The following is an 18,946-nucleotide window of genomic DNA, read 5'->3' on the forward strand; positions in this document are numbered from 1 at the left end:
AAGTTGCCCAATGTCTTTTTTTTTTTCTCATTCGTCTTTAATGCCTTAAGTATTTTAGGGTTGCTGTAGGTGTTTTTCAGTTAATAATAATTCATGCTTTGCATCTTCCACTCAAGGATCTCAAATCACTTCATGAACATTAATGAAGTAAGGCTCACAACACCTTCATGAGGTATGGAAGTATTGTCATACCCATGTTACAGAAACTAAAGCACAGAGTTTAAATGCCTTGCCTGAAGTCACACAGGCAGTCCCGAGGCTGCTGGTATTTATGCCAGGAACCAAGAGATTGACAGCTGAAAAGGGGCTTAAAGCTTCCTTTGTTCCCCCCGAGTCAAGTCCTGCATCAACCCAAGAATTAGGGTTCTTTCCCTTTATGCAACCACAGCAAATTAGGGACCAAATGCTACCTGGGCTGGAAGTAAGAGGAGGAGCATGGGCTCTGCTGGTTCACTCTCAGGGCTGGGTTCTCTGGGGTGACTATGGGAGGCACAGTGGGACAGTTGTTCCTTTGGAAATACATGGTATTTGCCCTGGCTGGTGCATGCTGTGGCCGAACAGCCAGCTGGGGGACGTATCCCGCTGCCTGCCTGGCAGATGACATCTCCCTGGAGCTGTTGGGTCCGTCTCACTAGTGCTTCCTTCACATGCCACCTTGAAATCCTGCTCCACCAATTAGCAAGGGGAGATTGGAGGACCTCTTGTCCTTAGCTGTTGCAACATGACTGTGTTGAAGACACACCCAGGACTTGAGACAGACAGACACACACTTAATCCAACTCTGTTGCCTGCCGAAGTCAAAGACGAGGCTTACTAGATACTTGTACTACCATCCACAGAACGTTGAAGTACAGTCCTGCATGTTAACATTTGGTAAAGTCACTCTGTCTGGGAGCGTTGAAGTAAAACTGTGAATTTTTTCTATCACGAATCTGTGCTGTGTGTTAATGATTAATCCTGGGGGTAGAGGGAACAAAAGCGGTGCCCTGACACTGTTATGGCTCTATAGAAAGAATGCTGAGTACATGCAACCCGTGTGAGAATAGCTCTGGTTTTTTTACTGATACCATCGAGGGAGATGCAGGCCATCTCACCATTTGTAAATTAATTCCATGCTTTTGTCTACAGTGGATTATACCTGCTGTTTCAATTTGAAGCAGCCCGTGGCTTGTAAAACACCTGTCACCAACATTTTTAGATGTCGCCATTTTGCTAATGCCCAGAGTAAAAGGATGAAATTGCACAATCCAAATAGCTCCATATCCCCATAGCCCCCCCCCAAAACTAAATAAGGTAAATTAGCCCTGACCTGCTGGTTCAGATGTTCTGCATTCCTGCAGTACCAACATAGCATGTTTTATCTATTATCATGGGACATGTCCAGCCTCCTTTGAAGTTGCTGGTAATTCTTATCAGTGCACAGTCATACAAGGGGTTGCTGAAAGTACCCTGCTCTGAGTCAGAGTTTCCCCTCTGTGATGTGTCTAATCTGCAGCTACATAAGGATCCAGAGGGACCTGGCTGTCTTGTTTATAAATCAGAGATATCCTGACATAAAGTTACTGCCTTTGGGTTTATTTATTATATTTGTAAAGGTATGGGCTCCGTGGGATGCGTCATCTCTGTTACAAGGAAGTCCTGCTGACAGCAACTGAACAATAAAGTTATCTTCAGCACTTAATGAAATAATTCAAGCATAAATATGAATGACAGTAAAGAAAGCATATACACTGGCAACCACATACATACAACAGAAACATAAGAACATCTCCACTGCAATTTAAAAAAAATCCATTGAAGGGTCCGATCGTGCAGTCCTGACTTAGCCCTAGCAGTCACTGCAGGGGAAAATGCCTGATTTAGGACTGGTTGCAGGGTGGGGCTCTTCGTTTTTTGTAAAATACCTGAAAGGAGCAGGCTGAAGCACACTACAATTCTGTCACTTTACAACAAGAAAAAACAAAAGGTTCTGGGCCAGATTCTTCTCATGCTTACACTGGGGTCAATCAAGAGGGACTCCGCTGGAGTCAATGGCATCGCACAGGCATAAAACCCAATGTGAGTGAGAACAGAATCAGCTCAGGGATAGATAATTTGCCTTAATTTTTTCTAACAGAAAAAGATGTATAAACGTAGCTAGAATAGAATGTTATCAGGCTGGGCTGCCAATGCATAGGGGAATGCTATTGTCCTAAGTCAATTTGTTTCTCTCCTGTGTGATACAGGCCAGTTTCAAAGCTCTGATTAATTAAGTGTTTAACCTAGTATCTGAAATGATGAAACTTTTTTCTTTATTTTGTCTTTTACATGTGTTAAATTAAGGTCCCTAGTCCACTCGCAGACACCTCTGATCAAGTCCATGGCAGATTATCCACTATCAGAGAGACAAAGGTAGGTGAAGTAATGTCTTTTACTGGACCAACTCCTGTTGGTGAGAGAGACAGACACCTCTCTCAGCAACTGAAGTTGGTCCAACAAAAGATATCACTTCAACCACCTTGTCTCTAGACCAGCACAGCTACAACATTACATATCCAATATCAGTCAGCTTGAAACAACAATGGACTTTTTCTGATAGCCTTGCCCCTGAATCTGGAGGCTTATTTAAAAATCAATTGTTGCATTTTCCAGCGTGCTGAAATCCTGTCCTTCCTTGCAGCTTTCTTTAATTGCAGAGGGAGCTACAGGTGCTCATCACCTCTGAAATTCATTACCTCTGAAATATATTTAGGATCTGCCTACAGGATATACGGGATAACATTGGTTTGCTTGTTTGAAACCTGCAAGATTACCAAATTACCCGGGAGGTTACTGAAGGGCACTAATAACATTCAGAACTAACCTGGGCACTGATTTTATTTTCAGGTTCTGCTATTGCTTATTCAACGTATGTTTTCCCAGAAGAATGGATCAATAGCACTTTCCATCACTGTTATGTACCCATTGCTGTGCTTAACACGGTCATTAGCACTGGTCTTTCCTGCTACTCCAGGTACAGTTACCTTCTGATTATCCCACTGTGACTGAGAAAGCAGGTTTATTTACAAATGTAGCTTTGGAATATGCAACACTGTGTGCACTGGGGAAAGGGAAGGGTAAAGGACGTTTAATTTTAGAACCATGTCACACAGTGAAGCTAGAGCAGCTTCACAAGAAAGCATGTGAAATAACTTATCGGTAAAGCTTTATTTTTAGAGTTGCTGAAAGCTAGCTTGGTATCTTAACTTACTATGTTTAATATGTCTGCCTAAAGTAACTTTTTTTTTTCTTTAACTACAGTGTGCCTGATATATAGGGTAAAGAAATTTGGGCCCCTGTGCTGCAACCACTTAAGCATGGGTTTAATTTTAAACACCTAGATAGTCCCGTTGAAGTCAAGGGGACTGCTCATGGACATAAAGTTAGGAACATGCGTAAGGGTTTGCAGGATTGGGGCCTCACACCAATTACCTCCTTTCTAAAGGGTAATAAACATGATGTGTACTGTATGCTTACCATGAGAAAATCATTCAAATCTAACTGCCCTGAAAATCTGACTTTATTATAGACTGAAAGTATCCTGGCATGGAATCTGGATTTGAGCAACATTTCTAAAAACTGCCATAGTACTCAGCTAGTTTCTGGTTATGAATTACCTACCAAATCTCAAAAAGGATCTTTTTAATCTTAATTCATGATGGAAATGCTCTTTAAAGCCTTTTCTGTAGAAGGTTAATCTCTATCATTAGGATAACACACAGTTTGCCTCTGTAATTAGTTAATTGTCCTTTTATTGGAGGAGTGATCCCAGTTTTTCCTGTTAGCATGTGTGTCCATTACAGGACAAAGCACCACAATAGCTTCTGCTTATTGAGGAGTGCTTCACTATCAGCTGTAGTGGCTCTAAGTACACACCCGGGGCCTTCGTTGGCATGTAAATATGTTTGAAACGATATTGCCATAGAACAGGGAGAGCTGAATCCCCAAAGGTAAAACATCAAAACAAAATGGAACAGTAGCAGAGGTGATTCTGTTGTAGCAGAGAAAAGAAGCAACTCCAGAGAGGAACAAACTGATAGCATAGCAGTGCATGGGTCTACCCAAAATCATGCTGCAAAGCTTGAGTGTCCCAGATGGGTCCTGATCCAGCCACTTACTTACAGAAGTAGCTCTACTGCGTTCTGTAGGGTACTCGCAGAGGACTGACTACTCACTAGAGTCAGGGCTGCAGGTTTGCCTCCATCATTTTAATTTTAGTACCAAGTATTATGTGAACTGCAGAATTAGGAACTGATATTTTTAGACCATCCCACTTGTCTTGCCTTTTTTTCCCCTGTCCTTTTTTCTTTTTTAACTCTGTTTCTCTCTTCTTCTGTTTGTTTTCCCCTCCTCTTTTGTGTTGGTTGACTTTTGATTTCTGTTGTCTGGTTAGACAAATGAAGACAGGTGACAGTGGGTTAACTCTAGCTTTTACAATTTCAAGTATTACCAGGCTAACCCAGTTATAAAATGTCAACAAGTTTGACCAGTCCAAGTGTAGCTTTTTAACCTATTTTAAATTCTTTTTAATTTACAAATTGAAATGCCAGCATCCCCCAATTGCAGAACTGGAGATATGGTCATGTAAAACTTTTTTACAGCACTAAATAGATCAGATAAGACAGTGTAACATTGTTGTCTCAGCAATGCTGAAGTGTCAATTGTATCTGTGGTGCCGCCATCAAACGTCACCATTTTTACAAGTCAAAAAAAGGTTTCTGAGTAAGCAGAAATTGTGACTAGTGGGCTTGATTCTGCTCTAACTTTACACCAGGGTGATTCCATTGGCTCAAATAATATATACCTGATTTACACCAGTCTGAGTGGAGAATCAGGCCCACTGATTTCTAATTGCTGTCTCTAATGGGATAATAGCTCTTGCTACTTATCATTCCTGAATCCTAGAGACATCTTTCTCTTCCTACCAAACCATCCTGTTGCTTCACAATCAGCAGTGCAATGTTGTCCCCTACGAGTAGGTAACTTCTCTATTGTCCATAGTAAACATATAATAAAATCAGAGAATATCTCTGTGCAGTTGATGCTGAACTCTTATCGGAAGCTTTTATATATTTCCTTAACTTCATTCATGCAAAATAGAGCTTCCCTGTCAAATGAGCTGCAGCAGCATGGAACCTCACCTTATCCTGTGCCAGCAATGACTTTGTTAGCTACCAGACTCTCCATCTATTCTTTTCTTTTCATCTGTCTCTCTCTTTTCTTTTTTTCTTTTAGGCTCAGGCCCGCAGCTGCACAGGAAGAACAATGCCACCCTGTGGCACAGAATCAATTTCCCCAGGGGGTTTGATGTTCAGTGAAATACACTAGGAGTGCACAGTTCTGTAAAATCCATAGTTTTGTGAATGTCTCTTCGCCAAAGTCCTCTTCCTTGTTTATGTAAGTGGCTAACTCATGATTGTATCCCCAAAGGGTGCATGAGCCACGCAAGGGTCAGAGATCCTGCTTCAACAGGAAAAGGTTGAAAAGAAAATGGGAGAGAATTTAAGGGCCTGACTGAGTCCCTGGGAGTTTAAGGCATTGAGCACCATGCAGGAAATTTAGTGCTCAGTGACAGCAGTAAATCTCATTTGCTTTCATACAACACAGAATCCTTCCGTAATCTTAATTACTATAGCTAAGGGACCAGATTCTGCTGAGTTACGCCAGTGCAACTCTTCCTAAAAATCAATGTGAGTCAGAGCAAAACTTGGTCCAAATTGCAGAATGGGCAATGTTGGAAGCAATGCAGTCTAACATGTTTAGAACTGCAGCCATCCATGAATCTCTCTCTCTTGTCTTTCTAAAAAAACACTCCCAGTAGTAGGCCAATGCAATCGTGGGCCATCCACATCTATCATAACTTTTATGACCATTCACAGAGAAACCACTGTGACATTCTGTACCTTGGGGGAGTGTCCTGGAACCTCCATATTCCTCATTTACATATGATTGTGATCTTATGTATAAAGCATGCCTTGTAAGGTATCAGGGGAAAGGTTATGACCTGCTGAAAGTCATTTCTCTGTCCATGTGTGTACATTGATGCATGTGAAGTTATGAGAATTGTGTTGTATGGTGGTCACTAAAACATGCTGTAAATTGGGGAATCAGCCAGACATCAGCTCACCAGAGGCAACAGCAAAGAAAGTAGCCAACACCTGGGTGGGGTATCAATCAACTCATCAACAACCATTGTCCAAAACGGGAGCAATGCACAATGCAATGACTCACCTGCATGAGACCACACCAGGGGAATTGCTCAATCTTGCCTAGAGACTCAGCAAGGCCCACCCAGACATGCTGGACTTGTGTTTTCCAAGCACATGGATTGAGGGTATAAAACAGACAGAGTGGCCATATGCTTGGCCTTTCTCCTTCCCCCACATATGCTGCAAGCAACTAAAATACCGAGAAGACAAGACTCCAGCAGAGGAGAATGGCCCAGATTCAAAGGGAAAATCTGTATACTAAGGACTGTAATGTCCAGTGGGGTGAGAAAAACTGCTTAATCTAGTTGTTGCCCTGTCTAATAGGGTTGAGAGTTTAGACTTCATGGTCATATTTTATTTCTTTTGGTAACTAAACTCTGACTTTTTCCCTATCACTTAATATCACTTAAAATCTACCTTTTATAGTCAATACATTTGTTTTACTGTTTATCTTTTCCAGTGAGTTTGTATGAAGTGTGTGGCAAATCTGCTCAGGTTTGACAAAGGCTGGTGTATGTCCACTTTCCATTGATGAAGGGGTGAACCAATTAATAAATCTGCACTGCCATCTTGAGCAGTGCATGACGGTATATTCCTGGGGCACAGTGCTGGGAGCTGGGGGAATGTGGCTCTGGTACCTTTCTCTGTGTGATTCATGAGTGGCTCTGGGAGCATCCATGCAATCTAGCTGGGTGTGGAGCTCCACATGCTGTTGTGCTGAGTGATTACAGCGCCTGGAGGGGTTTGCTGCTGGTCATTAGCAAGGCATTGCGAGAGACGGCCCAGGCTGGAGAGGGTTAAGGGGGCACAGCGGTCCCACAGTCCCAGGCTGCACCTTGGGGGGATCCCATCACAACCACATCTACCAATAAGCAGATATATTTCCACTCCTCCAAATGAACTGGGCACTAACTTTCATAGGCATGTAGATTATTTTAGTGAGTAAAAGATTATGTAGCTGCAACAATATAGTATAACGATTTCAGGTTGATTAATACTCAGGCCATTTGCACTTCATCATCATCTTGGCAAATCCCAAAGGGACGTAGTCTTCTTGTAAAGCAGTCGTCATCCGGATCGATCTTCGGCATGGTGCTTAAAGTTGTCTGGTTGTATACTGAGGTTTCTGTCCACTACTGGCAACCTTGTCATGCCACTGAAGCATTTGGCACCCACATGGTCACCGGCGGGGTAGCAGCATTCATTAGTAAGCATGCATCAGAACTCATTGGTCTTCCATTTTTATAATATATCCATACTAACAAAGCTGCTGGGACTGATCCGGTCCTGATGGAGATGATTGTTGGATTTGGCTCTGAATATCTTCATTTCTGATCTTGTCTTGCCACTTCATATGGAGCAGCTGATGGAGACAATGAAAATTAGAACCATCAGTCCAGTGATCTTCGGATGCGCCCACGTTTCATTTCTGTGCAATAGAATTGGTGTAACTGTCATTCTATAGACCTGCAGCTTCGTAGAAAGCTTGATGTCATGAGGTCCCCACAGAGGTCACTGAAGGGCCTGAATCAAGGATGCTGCTATACAAGAGTCCACATTTTCCAAGCATTGTTCAGCATTGTCTTTGACGCTACTCAAGGATCTGACAGCTGGCAGCTGCTCCATGTGTCAATTAGGACAGGTTAATATTGAGCTGGTTGTAAACAGCAAAGTAGCTTGCATGGGTCTGGTTATTAATCCCAACAAAACTAAATCTGAAGCCATTACTATCAAACAGCCTACAGCTCCAGATTACAGCCAGCACAGTATTAACCTGTTCGGGTGGGACATCAAGCAGTTGGCAACTATTTTCACTTGCTGTAAAACAGTGGTTCCCAAACTGGGGTTCATGAAATGTTATAGGAGGCTCTTGGGAAAAAAATCCCTAACGGTGGACAGAGGGACAGCACAGGGCCAGCAGCCCAGAGCCCCTGCACTTCCAAGAGCCAAGCAGATCAAAGCAAGTGCATCTATCACACTGAGGAGATTTAAACTTCAAGACTCCTTATAAGAAACTGAAAGGGAGGTGGATATTTTTTGGCTTTTAAAATGAAACAGGAAGCTAGTATTGTTTTTTAAAATTATTATGAAGAACAAGTTTAAGCTTTGTTGTAATGTGCGTTGTTTGCCTGGATTGCTCAAGACCTGAATGCTTGTGTAGGAGGAACTCTTTGAGTTGGCTTCTTAAATACCTTCCTGCTGTTTCACATCTGATTCTCCTTGATGAAACATAGGAGCCTTGTCTTATAACAGGCTTAATCAAAGTGATACAAGCTATGAAAGTGAGATCTTGGAACAGTGTTGCCGTTTTCATAATGTAATAAAAATACTGTAATGATAAATAATAATTAACAATAAATACTCTGTAATAAGCATGTCATAAAAACAAATTTTATATTTCCAAGATCACTGCTTTTTTAATTTATACTCAGGTAAGGGAAAAAAATCCCTGGAAATATTCATTTTTAGGCAGAGGTTTGCAAGACTTGACATTTTACTGAAAAGGGTTCACAGGTTGTTAAAGTTTGGAACCACTGCTCTACAATAACTAAAAATGGAGAAAGTATTAGTATGTAAGCTAAATTATGAATTAATTGGTATCACAGAGACTTGGTGGGCTAAATCTCATGACTGGAATATTGGTAGAGATTGTGTAGGAAGAACAAGCAGGGAAAAAGGCAGGAAATGTTGCATTGTATATTAAGAATATATAGACTTGTTCTGAGATCTAGAAGGAGGTGAGAAGCATATCAGTTGAAAATCCCTGGGTAAAGATAAAAGGGGAAAAATAGGGGTGACATCATGGTAGGGGGCTACTATAAACCACGAGATCAGGAAAAAGTGGATGAGACATTTCTAGAACAAATAACAGAAATATCCAAAACACAAGACCTGGTACTAATGGGGCACTTTATCCAGACAACTGTTGGAAAAATAATGCAGCAAAATACAAAATGTCCAATAAATTATTGGAATGTATTGGGAACAATTTTTTATTTCAGAAAATGGAGGAAATAACCAGGGCGAGAGCCATTTTAGACTTGATTCTGACCAACCGGGAGGAATTGGTAGCGAATCTGAAGGTGGAAGGCAATTTGGGTGAAAGTGACCATCTGAAATGATAAATTTCATGATTCCTAAGGAAAGGAATGTGAGAGCAGCAGAATAAGGTTTACTTGGTTCTGCCTCAGCACAGGGGATTAGACTAGATGACCTCTCAAGATCCCTTCCAGATCTACATTTCTATGATTCTATGTACTCATTCTTCTTAACCACTTCATGCTGTTCCTCATGAAGATTAATAGGAATATGAATCAGTGTATCAGCATGAAGATGGAACTTCTTGATGAAGGCAGGAACTTTTATCATGGTCATCAGAAAAAGGTTAATGTGTTTCTATAAATCTACCGTACCAGCTCTTACCAGCTTCTCAGGAATTTGTTTCAATACTGGATAGTTGATTGGTGAGTTGGCAATAAAGCATTTTTTCCCTTTTATGTACTTTACGAATACTGAATTATCAAATGTGAAAGTGTATAAAAATGGCTGAAACTGAACTTATTTTTGACTTTTAGGGGAAGCAGGATGCCTCCATTGCTTTCTCACTGAGAACTTCCTACTTCTTCCCATATCCTTCTCACCCACTGAAGCAGTATCTGTGCAGCAGTCACATCTCAAGAGCTCTCACTTCAGATTCCTACATGGATCTAGAATAAAGACTGGACAAATGGAAGAAAACAGAGAAGTATTTCTGGGATTTGGTGCATCTCACTTAAACTTTATTTGCAGAACTGCGCACCTGGGCTGAAGAATTGGTGTTATGTTTCAGAAATGGAAGCAAATGTAGGTTTGTACATTGCTAAAAAGAAGTAGCAAAATGCAGGGAAACTAGTAGCACAGCAGTATTTGAATGGGTGGCATGAGGACATGCAGGATGGGATGGAATCTACACTTGCACCTAAGCTCAGCACCCTACAAGGAGGATAAAAAGAGAGCCAATAGGATCATCGTCGTTTTCCATACCCAAAGTCTGCAGACCTTACAACAGGCTTTCACAGAGGTCCAAACTGTGTCAGAGCTTTGTTGGGGGCCAGCTTCACATCTGATTTGAAAAGCACTAGTCAGTATCTAGTCCAGGGGTTTTCAAACTGGGGGTTGTAACCCTCAGGGAGCACCAGGTTATTACATAGCAGGTCGCGAGCTATCAGCCTCCACCCCCAAACCCCGCTTTGCCTCCAGCATTTATAATTGTGTTAAATACAAAAAAAGTGTTTTAAATTTATAAGGGGGGTTGCACTCATTGGTTTGCTGTGTGAAAGGGGTCACCAATGCAAAAGTTTGAGAAACACTGATCTAGTTCATTGCTCAGAAAGTCTGGATAGTTACAAAGAATTGTTTTGCAGGGACAGGGTGTTAAAAGAGCTGAGAAGTTGGCAGGGAACCTTAGATGACCTGAGCACAGAATGCTGCATGTAAAAGGTGCAAGGACAAGGAGCAGTGAGAAATTTGAACTTGCAGTAATGAAACAGCTGCTGTGTAGCTACCAAGTCTGTTCTCCTTGATAGCAAGAATAAGACCTAAGGAAGAAGTGCAGAGTTAAGACGACCCAAATTAGCATCAAGACACACCCATTCAATACACTGTATGTAACCACATTGGGAGCAGGGATGAAGGAGATTTGAAGCTTACTTTTGCCATACTACACCCCATGCTTATCTTTCCTTGCCCTCACATGGAACCAGCCTCCACTTGTGCTACACCACTCAAGGATTTACAGGATCAAGCCCTGACTCGAAGGGATAAGCGAAGTGTCTATGATCCCTGATATTCCAACTGGATTTCTGACCTGGATAGAATGGTAATGCATCGCATTTACTATGAACTTTGTATGTGTACCACTGAGCAGTAATGTGTGTCTTTCTGGTTCTGTCTTGGTTTGGAATCGCAAGCTCTTCATTTGAGTAAATGAAAGTCACCTATGAACACGTTTTTTCTGCTGAAAGGTTTGGTGTTCTTTCTAACTCTCCTCTTTGGCACAATCATCACTTCTTTCAGCTCTTTGCACATTTGCTGAGGACTGGTAAATTATGTTTAGACTTTGCACCAACAAAGTATAAAGTGCGTCTCAACCATTTTCTTTGTATTGCTAACAAAGTCCAGCATATATGTCTCCACCCAAACATACTCTTTTCTTCTCATTTACCATATGATTGTAATCAACAGGCTTGGTGCTCCATATCTCCATTATAACAGTGATGTCATAGAAAGGTAATAAGGGTCAGATTTATTTTATTTTATTTTGAATTTTAGCTAATATGTTTGTATTCCCTGAAATGCTGCATTTACAAAATCTTGGCTGGATGCAAAATATAAGTATTCTAAGACATGTGTCATGCATTGTAAACTGAAACTGTGATTCAATTTAATGAATCAATATTCATGACCATGGCATGAATGCTGCTTTACTTACAAGACCTTGTAATCCAATATAAATAGATCTATTTTTATGACAACACTGAGTTCAATATCTAGCCTCTGTGATGAAGGAGTTCAAAAACTCAAGAGGTCAAAATAACTATAACTTTTAAAGAAGTAAACTCTGTTTTTTCCAACTGACATATGGTAGATGTTGCTAAATTTTAAAGGACGCACTTTCTCAGTGTTTTCCCTTAGGCCATTAATACTGCTTTGAAATGTGTGCCAAGATGATGTAAAAAGATTTCATACTTTCAAAGTCGCTCTCAGAGTCTGTGTTGAAGAGCCCGGTGCATGCTAATCTACATCTAGAAGAGACATCCATTTTAGTCAATCAGAGTTTAGAAAATTGTGTCTGATTTGTTTGCTGTTCGGTGATTTTACACAATGGTAGGAATCTTGTAATCTGGGAAATAAATTTGTGTGATTCAGCCATCATGGAAATGGCTACAGACTCCTCAATATGCTGCTAATTCCACTGTGGCCTGCAGAAAACAACTGGAAAGATTGTTATAGTGAATCACACAAGGAACCAGAACTTCCAACACTGATCCCAGTGTCTGTTTATGTTGGACTCTCTCACCTCAACGACACAGCAGCACACCACAATACTAGCTATCAGGCTGGAGACCCAACATGGAAGTTTGCTGAATTATAGAATCAAGATATCCATCTGCTCCATTCATCATTCCTTATTATTAATGATGACTGGCCTGCTATGCTCCTGTATTAGTGCAAGATTCAGCTATTTTCAATTTGTTAATTGTCTTATCTACAACATGAGAGCTGAAGAAGTGGGGAATCAATGGAGTTTAATGAGGAATGATTGTGGGTGCCCTGTCTCAAAAGGCCTGATCCATGCATGGTAAAGGCAGTGGGAGTCTTTCCATTGACTTCAGTAGAGTTGGGCCAGGCCCACAGTTTTAACCAGTCTTTGCATAATTCAGCTGATTGATACATTATAAACAAGGTCATTGTTAGAACAAACCTGGACATTTATGTGGCTTGTTTGTCTACCACGTTTTACAATAATTAGTTGCAAAAACAAGTTGAGGATGGCTGTAATTTGGGTTTAATTTCTCCAGCCCCACTTCTAGGCTTAGACAGCTTGTTGTACGCTAGTATAGATTACAACAGCTGTGGAAATATGGCTGTGCAAAAAAATTTACATAAAAAGCATGTTCTGCAAGCCACAGTTCCTTCGAAAATATCCCTGGCAGTTGCACAATCCTTATTTGCTTTAATTTTGTAATTTGAAATGCGTTTTATGTAGGTTCCCCGAGATAAAGCAGCCCAGGCTCAGTAAAACTCTTCGCACGCTGGCTTTTGCATATCCGTACCTGTTCGACAGCACGCCTCTCTTCTACAGGGTACGCACTGAACATTCAACTCTTATTAAGATGCCATAAAATACATTGGCTTCCTGCAGTGAAGTAACTATCGGCTATTAACATGAGACTGAGCGTATTTAGGAAAATATCCAGACTTTTTTAAAAAGGAAAACTATATGAGCTAGAAAACAGTGTTTGGCTATTTTTAGCAAATATTTGTTGATGTACAGATTATTTTGTGCTCAGTACTGGGGCACTCAAACATATTGGCAATTTACCATGAGCCCAAAAGCTGCCCTTGGCCCAATTCTTGGATGTCAGTGGGAGTTCTGCCTGAGTAAGCTCGTTAGTATTTGGACCACAATTTGCATAAAATACAGATGATTGCATCTGCTCTCATATCTACTACTGGGTTCTGCTCACAGTGTTCCAGATCCCAGCGTACAATAATCCAGCCCGACTAAGTGGCCACTTTTAGTCCTCATACTAAAATGGCTAGTAGTTAAATATCATCATCTTGGTATATAGGGCTACAGGGATAGGTGGTGTGTTCTTTGGAAACATGCAACAGACAGACAAGAAATCCCTGTTATATATAGACAGCTTGGGCTTGATTCTCCCTGTGTCCCAGCAGGACAGGCACAGGAGCTGACTGAGGCTACCTGATTCCCAGCCAGTCTAAACTGAAGCTCCATGAAAAAGGCTTTAACTTACAACACTGGCATAAGGGCCCTTAGGGACCTTACACCAGTGGCGAATAAGACTCAGATATAACCACGCCCACTTCACTGTTGATCCCACCCATGCCCCAATGTATGAATGCCCCTGCCCTAGCCCCCCTTTCAGCTTACACTGGAAATGAAAAAGTGGCTAGCACAGGGGGCAGGGGAACTGCCTGTGCAAGCTTTCTGCTAGTGGAGCATTCTGGTTTGGGGGGTGACTACTCCACAAGCCACCTCTAGCCATTTTATGAGGCCGGGGAACCTTAGCATAGCAGCAAATCTGGCCCCAATCTAGAGGTATTCTTCAGTAGTTCTCTAACTTTCCTTTTCTTGGTACCCCATGTGTAATTTTTCCTTTTGATATCATAGCTATATCTGTGTACTGGGGAAAGCTGCATGGAAAGTGTAATCCCAGTCCACTACAAGCACTGTGTGTTTGCCTTCCTCACTTGTTTCATTTTTGCTGCACATCTGCCTGAAAGACTTGCACCGGGACGCTTTGACTATATTGGTGAGTGCAGAACACTGTGATTCTTGTCTTTACTATTTTTTATTTCCAGCATTTAAGAGCACAGAAGCTTGGGCATCTCATGAGGGATATAATATATCCGGAGCAGAGTAAATGGTTCATATCAGGAAAATGCATTCACTGTTTCACAGTCATGGTTAGAGTAGCCATGCACAGTTGTGCAAGAAGGCATCTCCAATGACCTCTTGTTTCAAGAAGCATCATAGAATCTCTAATGACCACAAAGTGGTCCTTTGCCATCCAAAAATCTATACTGGGGTAGGCAACCTATGGCACGTGTTCTGAAGGCGGCATGTGAGCTGATTTTCAGTGGCACTCACACTGCCTGGGTCCTGGCCACTGGTCGGGGGGCTCTGCATTTTAATTTAATTTTAAATTAAGCTTCTTAAACATTTTAAAAACCTTATTTACTTTACGTACAAGAAGAGTTTAATTATATATTATAGACTTATAGAAAGAGATCTAAAAACGTTAAAATGTATTACTGGCAAGCAAAACCTTATATTAGAGCGAATAAATGAAGACTTGGCACACCACTTCTGAAAAGTTGCTGACCCGATCTACACCATCGTGCCAGGCTATACAGTACTGAGTTGGAAGAAAGCCTGACTCATCAATACCATTTCTTGCAGCACACAGGTGTTTCCTGGTGGTCTCCCATCCAAGCAGTGATCCAGCCAAGTTCTATTTAGCTTGTAATCTCTGGCAGAATAAGAGCACAAAGCAGTATATGCAGAGCTTTGGTTTACAGTAGGCAGGGATTCAGTGAGTTTCCAGATGGACAATTGCCTTAGTTTAGCAGCATCACAATAAGAGCCATATAAATTAGTAAAATAAATAAATTGAATTTTTGCACATAAGATTTGCTAAACTGTCAGAGGTGTATTTTAATGAAACCAAGAAATTTCTTGTTAAATATTTTTGACTCTGTTGCAGGGCACAGCCACCAGCTTTTCCATGTATGTGGCATCATTGGCACACACTTCCAAATGGAGGCCATCTTTATAGACATGAACACTCGCCGTGACTGGCTCTTAGCTTTCTCACCTCTTCTCTCTTTCTCTCAGACAGTTAGTTCAATTGGTATCTCCATTATCATTAGCCTAACTATCATTGTGGCTTTCTCATGGGCTCTCTATTCAAGACCAAAGTCCTCTAGGAAAGAAAAACTACACAGGCATTAAACTTGAAGTAGAGATTGGTTTTTAGTTACATTGCTGTAAATGAGAAATACCAAGTAACTTTAGTACTGGATCAATTAAGGTGATGAGATATTTTGATTGATTTTCTTGGGGAAGATACTTAAGGGGTTTTCAAGAGTGAACCATTTTATATTGCACTGCTTTTTGTACATATGACTTTAAAGTTGGAGAGATTGTGAAATGGTTTAAAATCAGGTCAAGTTGATATTTGAGCATGAAATTATTTAGAAAAAAATTAAAACATTGTAAAAGGGAGAAGTGTAATATTTTGCAAGCCAGTATTTGAGGGCAGATTTAATCCAAATGATGAAACACTGCAATACCATCTTCTAAGTCAAGGGTCATTTATCTGTGCTGATTTCAGTTGACTGCTTTAGGGTAGAACCAGGAAACTTTATTATTTTGATTATAACATGATGGTACATTGTGATTATGTCAGTTCATAGGCATAAGTGTCTATATTTTATATATTTAATACATGGGGTAACATCTTGATCCTATTGAAGTAAATGGCACTTTTGCAACAGACTTTAATAAGAGCCAGGATTTCACCCTAGAATTCTAGTGTTCCTAGGATTGGGCCTTTCAGTTCTTCCCTCGGGAGATTACTCCAGTCTGAGTTCACTGTTAGTATGTTTTTCTGATATTCAGTCTAAATTTCCTTGGCCTGATTCTGCACTTGTTTACGGCCTGATCAGTCGGTGGGTGTTTTCCATTGAGTACAATGAGCTGTAATTCAGGCCCTTGTATCAGTCTTAACATTGGGGTAGTTCCACTGACTTCAGCAGTTACACTCCTGACTTACAGTAATGTGAATGAGAGGAGAATCAAGCCTCCATTGCTCTTAATTAAACCTCTCCACAGTATGCAGACACCTCACTGAAAGACTATCACTGAGAAGCCATCAAAATTGCAATCTGGGGTCACAAATTTTGGCTTGGAAGCAGGTGGCACCCTGCGATTGGACTGACTTGCACTCAGCTGGTGACCAGAGAGGTACTAGGCCAGGTTATAATGTCTGTTAGAGTAGCTGATTACTGTTTTTTATACACAGGAGTGGTACTCAAATGTCTCAGGCTTTGAGGTTATCTGTGACTTGATCGCATATTGGATTATCTAATACCTTGGAATATATTTTTATTAAGTACATAAATATATAATGCAGAAAATTACAATGAGATTATCAAGCTTCCTGATAACTGTATGGGTTTACTATATGTTTTGTAAATAGTAGCTTCCATTGAGGTGTAATAGATAAACTTTGGGTTGACAGTACAGCACAATCTTTAAATATATTCTGGGAAAAACACAACTTGGAAATGATCTTACTTTCTTCTGAAAGCTGATCAAGATTTCTATTAACATTTATTAGCACTGGAATATAACGTTTTTATCCAACATTTTATTTAATTAAAAAAATAACTATGACAAGAAAAACGCTAATATGTGCTGCTGATCTGTTTATCTATCTTGTCTTTTAGTATAGCTGGGAAAGTCTGGCTTTGTTTGCAAAAAGTGATTTAAGATTCTACAGGATTAATTAATTTCTTTCTTTCTCAGTTGGTAGTCTAACTTTTCCGATTCAATAAGTCCCATGTTCTGTGACTATTACACATACACAATTAGGTAACTTCAAATAAGCAGTGGTTCATAGGAGAACTACCTGTAAAACAACACATTTCTGTTCGACAGGGTAGTCTGCTCCTTCATCCTTCTAGACCCTACAGCAGTGTCACGTGGGGATCTGGTCTGACACTTACACATTTTAATAGAGCAAATTAGTTGAGTGTCATTCCAACATTTTCTGATCCTGAAACATCAGATGGAAAGAGAAGCCAGATTAATTATAATGTGAGAGACACATTCAAAACCATACCATGAATTAAGCTATACAGCTGTAAAGAAATAAAGTCTATTTATGAAGAATTGGTCTTGTCATATTATTACATGTGAAGAATGCCAGAATAACTGTTTGTTTCTTTCAGCCTCTCTACCATGTCTGTACAGTATCCAAACAGAGTCCTGCAAACTGAAGGGCAATCTTTGGCCTATCCTGTCCCAAACACTGAGCTTAATTTGCATCCTCTTCATCAGACCCCCAACCAAGAAATAGGTGAAGCCCTTCAACTTTAAGACCAAATCTAGAACATTTTTTTCAGTTACATATTTCAATTCAGTGGTACTTTGTTAGCATGGCAAGCTATACAAATGTTGCCAAAGTGTAAAAAAGAGACAACCATGGCAGGTATCTGTCCAGGATAAAGTTAAACAGTGTTTGGGATATGATCCCATGTCTGTCATTTCCGACCCAGTGCCAGGCTCCAAGTTCCTTTTAAGCTGTGCAGCCGTACAGCAGGGAGAGGTGCCTTGGCCCTGCCCCCTCTGAAGCTGCCACTGACATCACGGAGAGGCACTCTCCCCAGTCCTGGGCTGCTGTAAGAGAAGGCTGCAGGGAATCCTCTCTACCTGCTGCAGCCTGCACCCGAAACCCCTCATCCCTGACCCCACCCCAGAGCCTGCACCTTCAGTCAGAGCCATCACCCCCCCACACCCTAACCCTCTGCCCTAGCCCCCTCCTGCACCCCAAATTCCTCATTCCCAGCCCAATCCCAGAGCCTACACCCCCAGCCAGAGCCCTCACTGCCCTGCATCCCAAACCTCTGCCCCAGCACTTAACCCTCTTGGCCTCATCCCAGCCACACATCACCTCCATATTGGTGCATATAACAAAATTCATTCTGCACGTGGATGTAAAAAATTAGATGGAACATTCTCCTGGATTTAACCTCTACCTTACTTTTAACCCTAGTCTTTATTTTACCTCAGCCCCAGACCCCCAAAACTAACTCCCTTCCCATGATATTATGCCTAGCCCTAATCCCATCCTCAGTATGAGAATTACATTCGTCCACCTCTTAGGTTCAATATTCTCCATCTCCACCCCACTGATTATCAGGAGCTATTAAATGTATTACTTAACGTTGGGGGAAAACTGGGGCATAAATGAGGGCTAACTGGCTGAGATGATGTTGGTTGATTGACAGAAGCAATGAGAAGAGATGGGTGGGTTATTTCTGCCCACTGACTGAGCTGTGGTTCTGGCCTTTGTGGCCAGGGTTTGCAATCTGCAGAGCAATCAGATCTTGGCTGTTGCTAGAAGACCAGATAGCTGCTATAGCCAAGTTAGCCTTTTTCCATCTATGGAGAGCTAGGAGGTAATGCCCTCCAACTTTTTTTTTTTTTTTGGATGCAGGCTTTGCAACTGTCTCCTATGCCTTTGTCACCTTGAGATTAGACACTGGAGTATGCTCTACATATTAAATCTATTTGGAAACTGCAGTTGATGCAGGATTTGGCAGCTTTCTTTTTAAGCAATTGCTCTCTCATGAGCATATTAAATTGTGCTCTATGATCTCCACTGATGGCCTAGTTTCTCGTTTTTATGAGGTTAGTTTTGACC

At 41.1% G+C, this 18,946-nt stretch overlaps 1 protein-coding gene across 5 annotated transcripts in view; it reads left to right on the top strand.

Annotated features, from left to right (window-relative positions):
- PAQR5 (progestin and adipoQ receptor family member 5) overlaps nt 1–17,412 on the top strand; it is a 41,150-nt gene extending 23,738 nt beyond the window's left edge. For 4 of the 5 annotated variants that reach the window (XM_050967598.1, XM_050967597.1, XM_050967596.1 and 1 more), the window contains 5 exons: nt 2,866–2,992; nt 11,451–11,495; nt 12,976–13,072; nt 14,125–14,266; nt 15,221–17,412. In XM_050967598.1, coding sequence (XP_050823555.1) covers nt 2,866–2,992; nt 11,451–11,495; nt 12,976–13,072; nt 14,125–14,266; nt 15,221–15,468 — 659 coding nt within the window. In that variant the 3' untranslated portion in view covers nt 15,469–17,412. The remainder of the gene's footprint in view (nt 1–2,865; nt 2,993–11,450; nt 11,496–12,975; nt 13,073–14,124; nt 14,267–15,220) is intronic. The other variant, XM_050967599.1, reaches the window with a different exon arrangement.
- The last annotated feature ends 1,534 nt before the right edge of the window (nt 17,413–18,946 follow it).

This window comes from Gopherus flavomarginatus, chromosome 9, assembly GCF_025201925.1.
Source record: "Gopherus flavomarginatus isolate rGopFla2 chromosome 9, rGopFla2.mat.asm, whole genome shotgun sequence".
Classification (NCBI taxonomy): domain Eukaryota; kingdom Metazoa; phylum Chordata; order Testudines; family Testudinidae; genus Gopherus; species Gopherus flavomarginatus.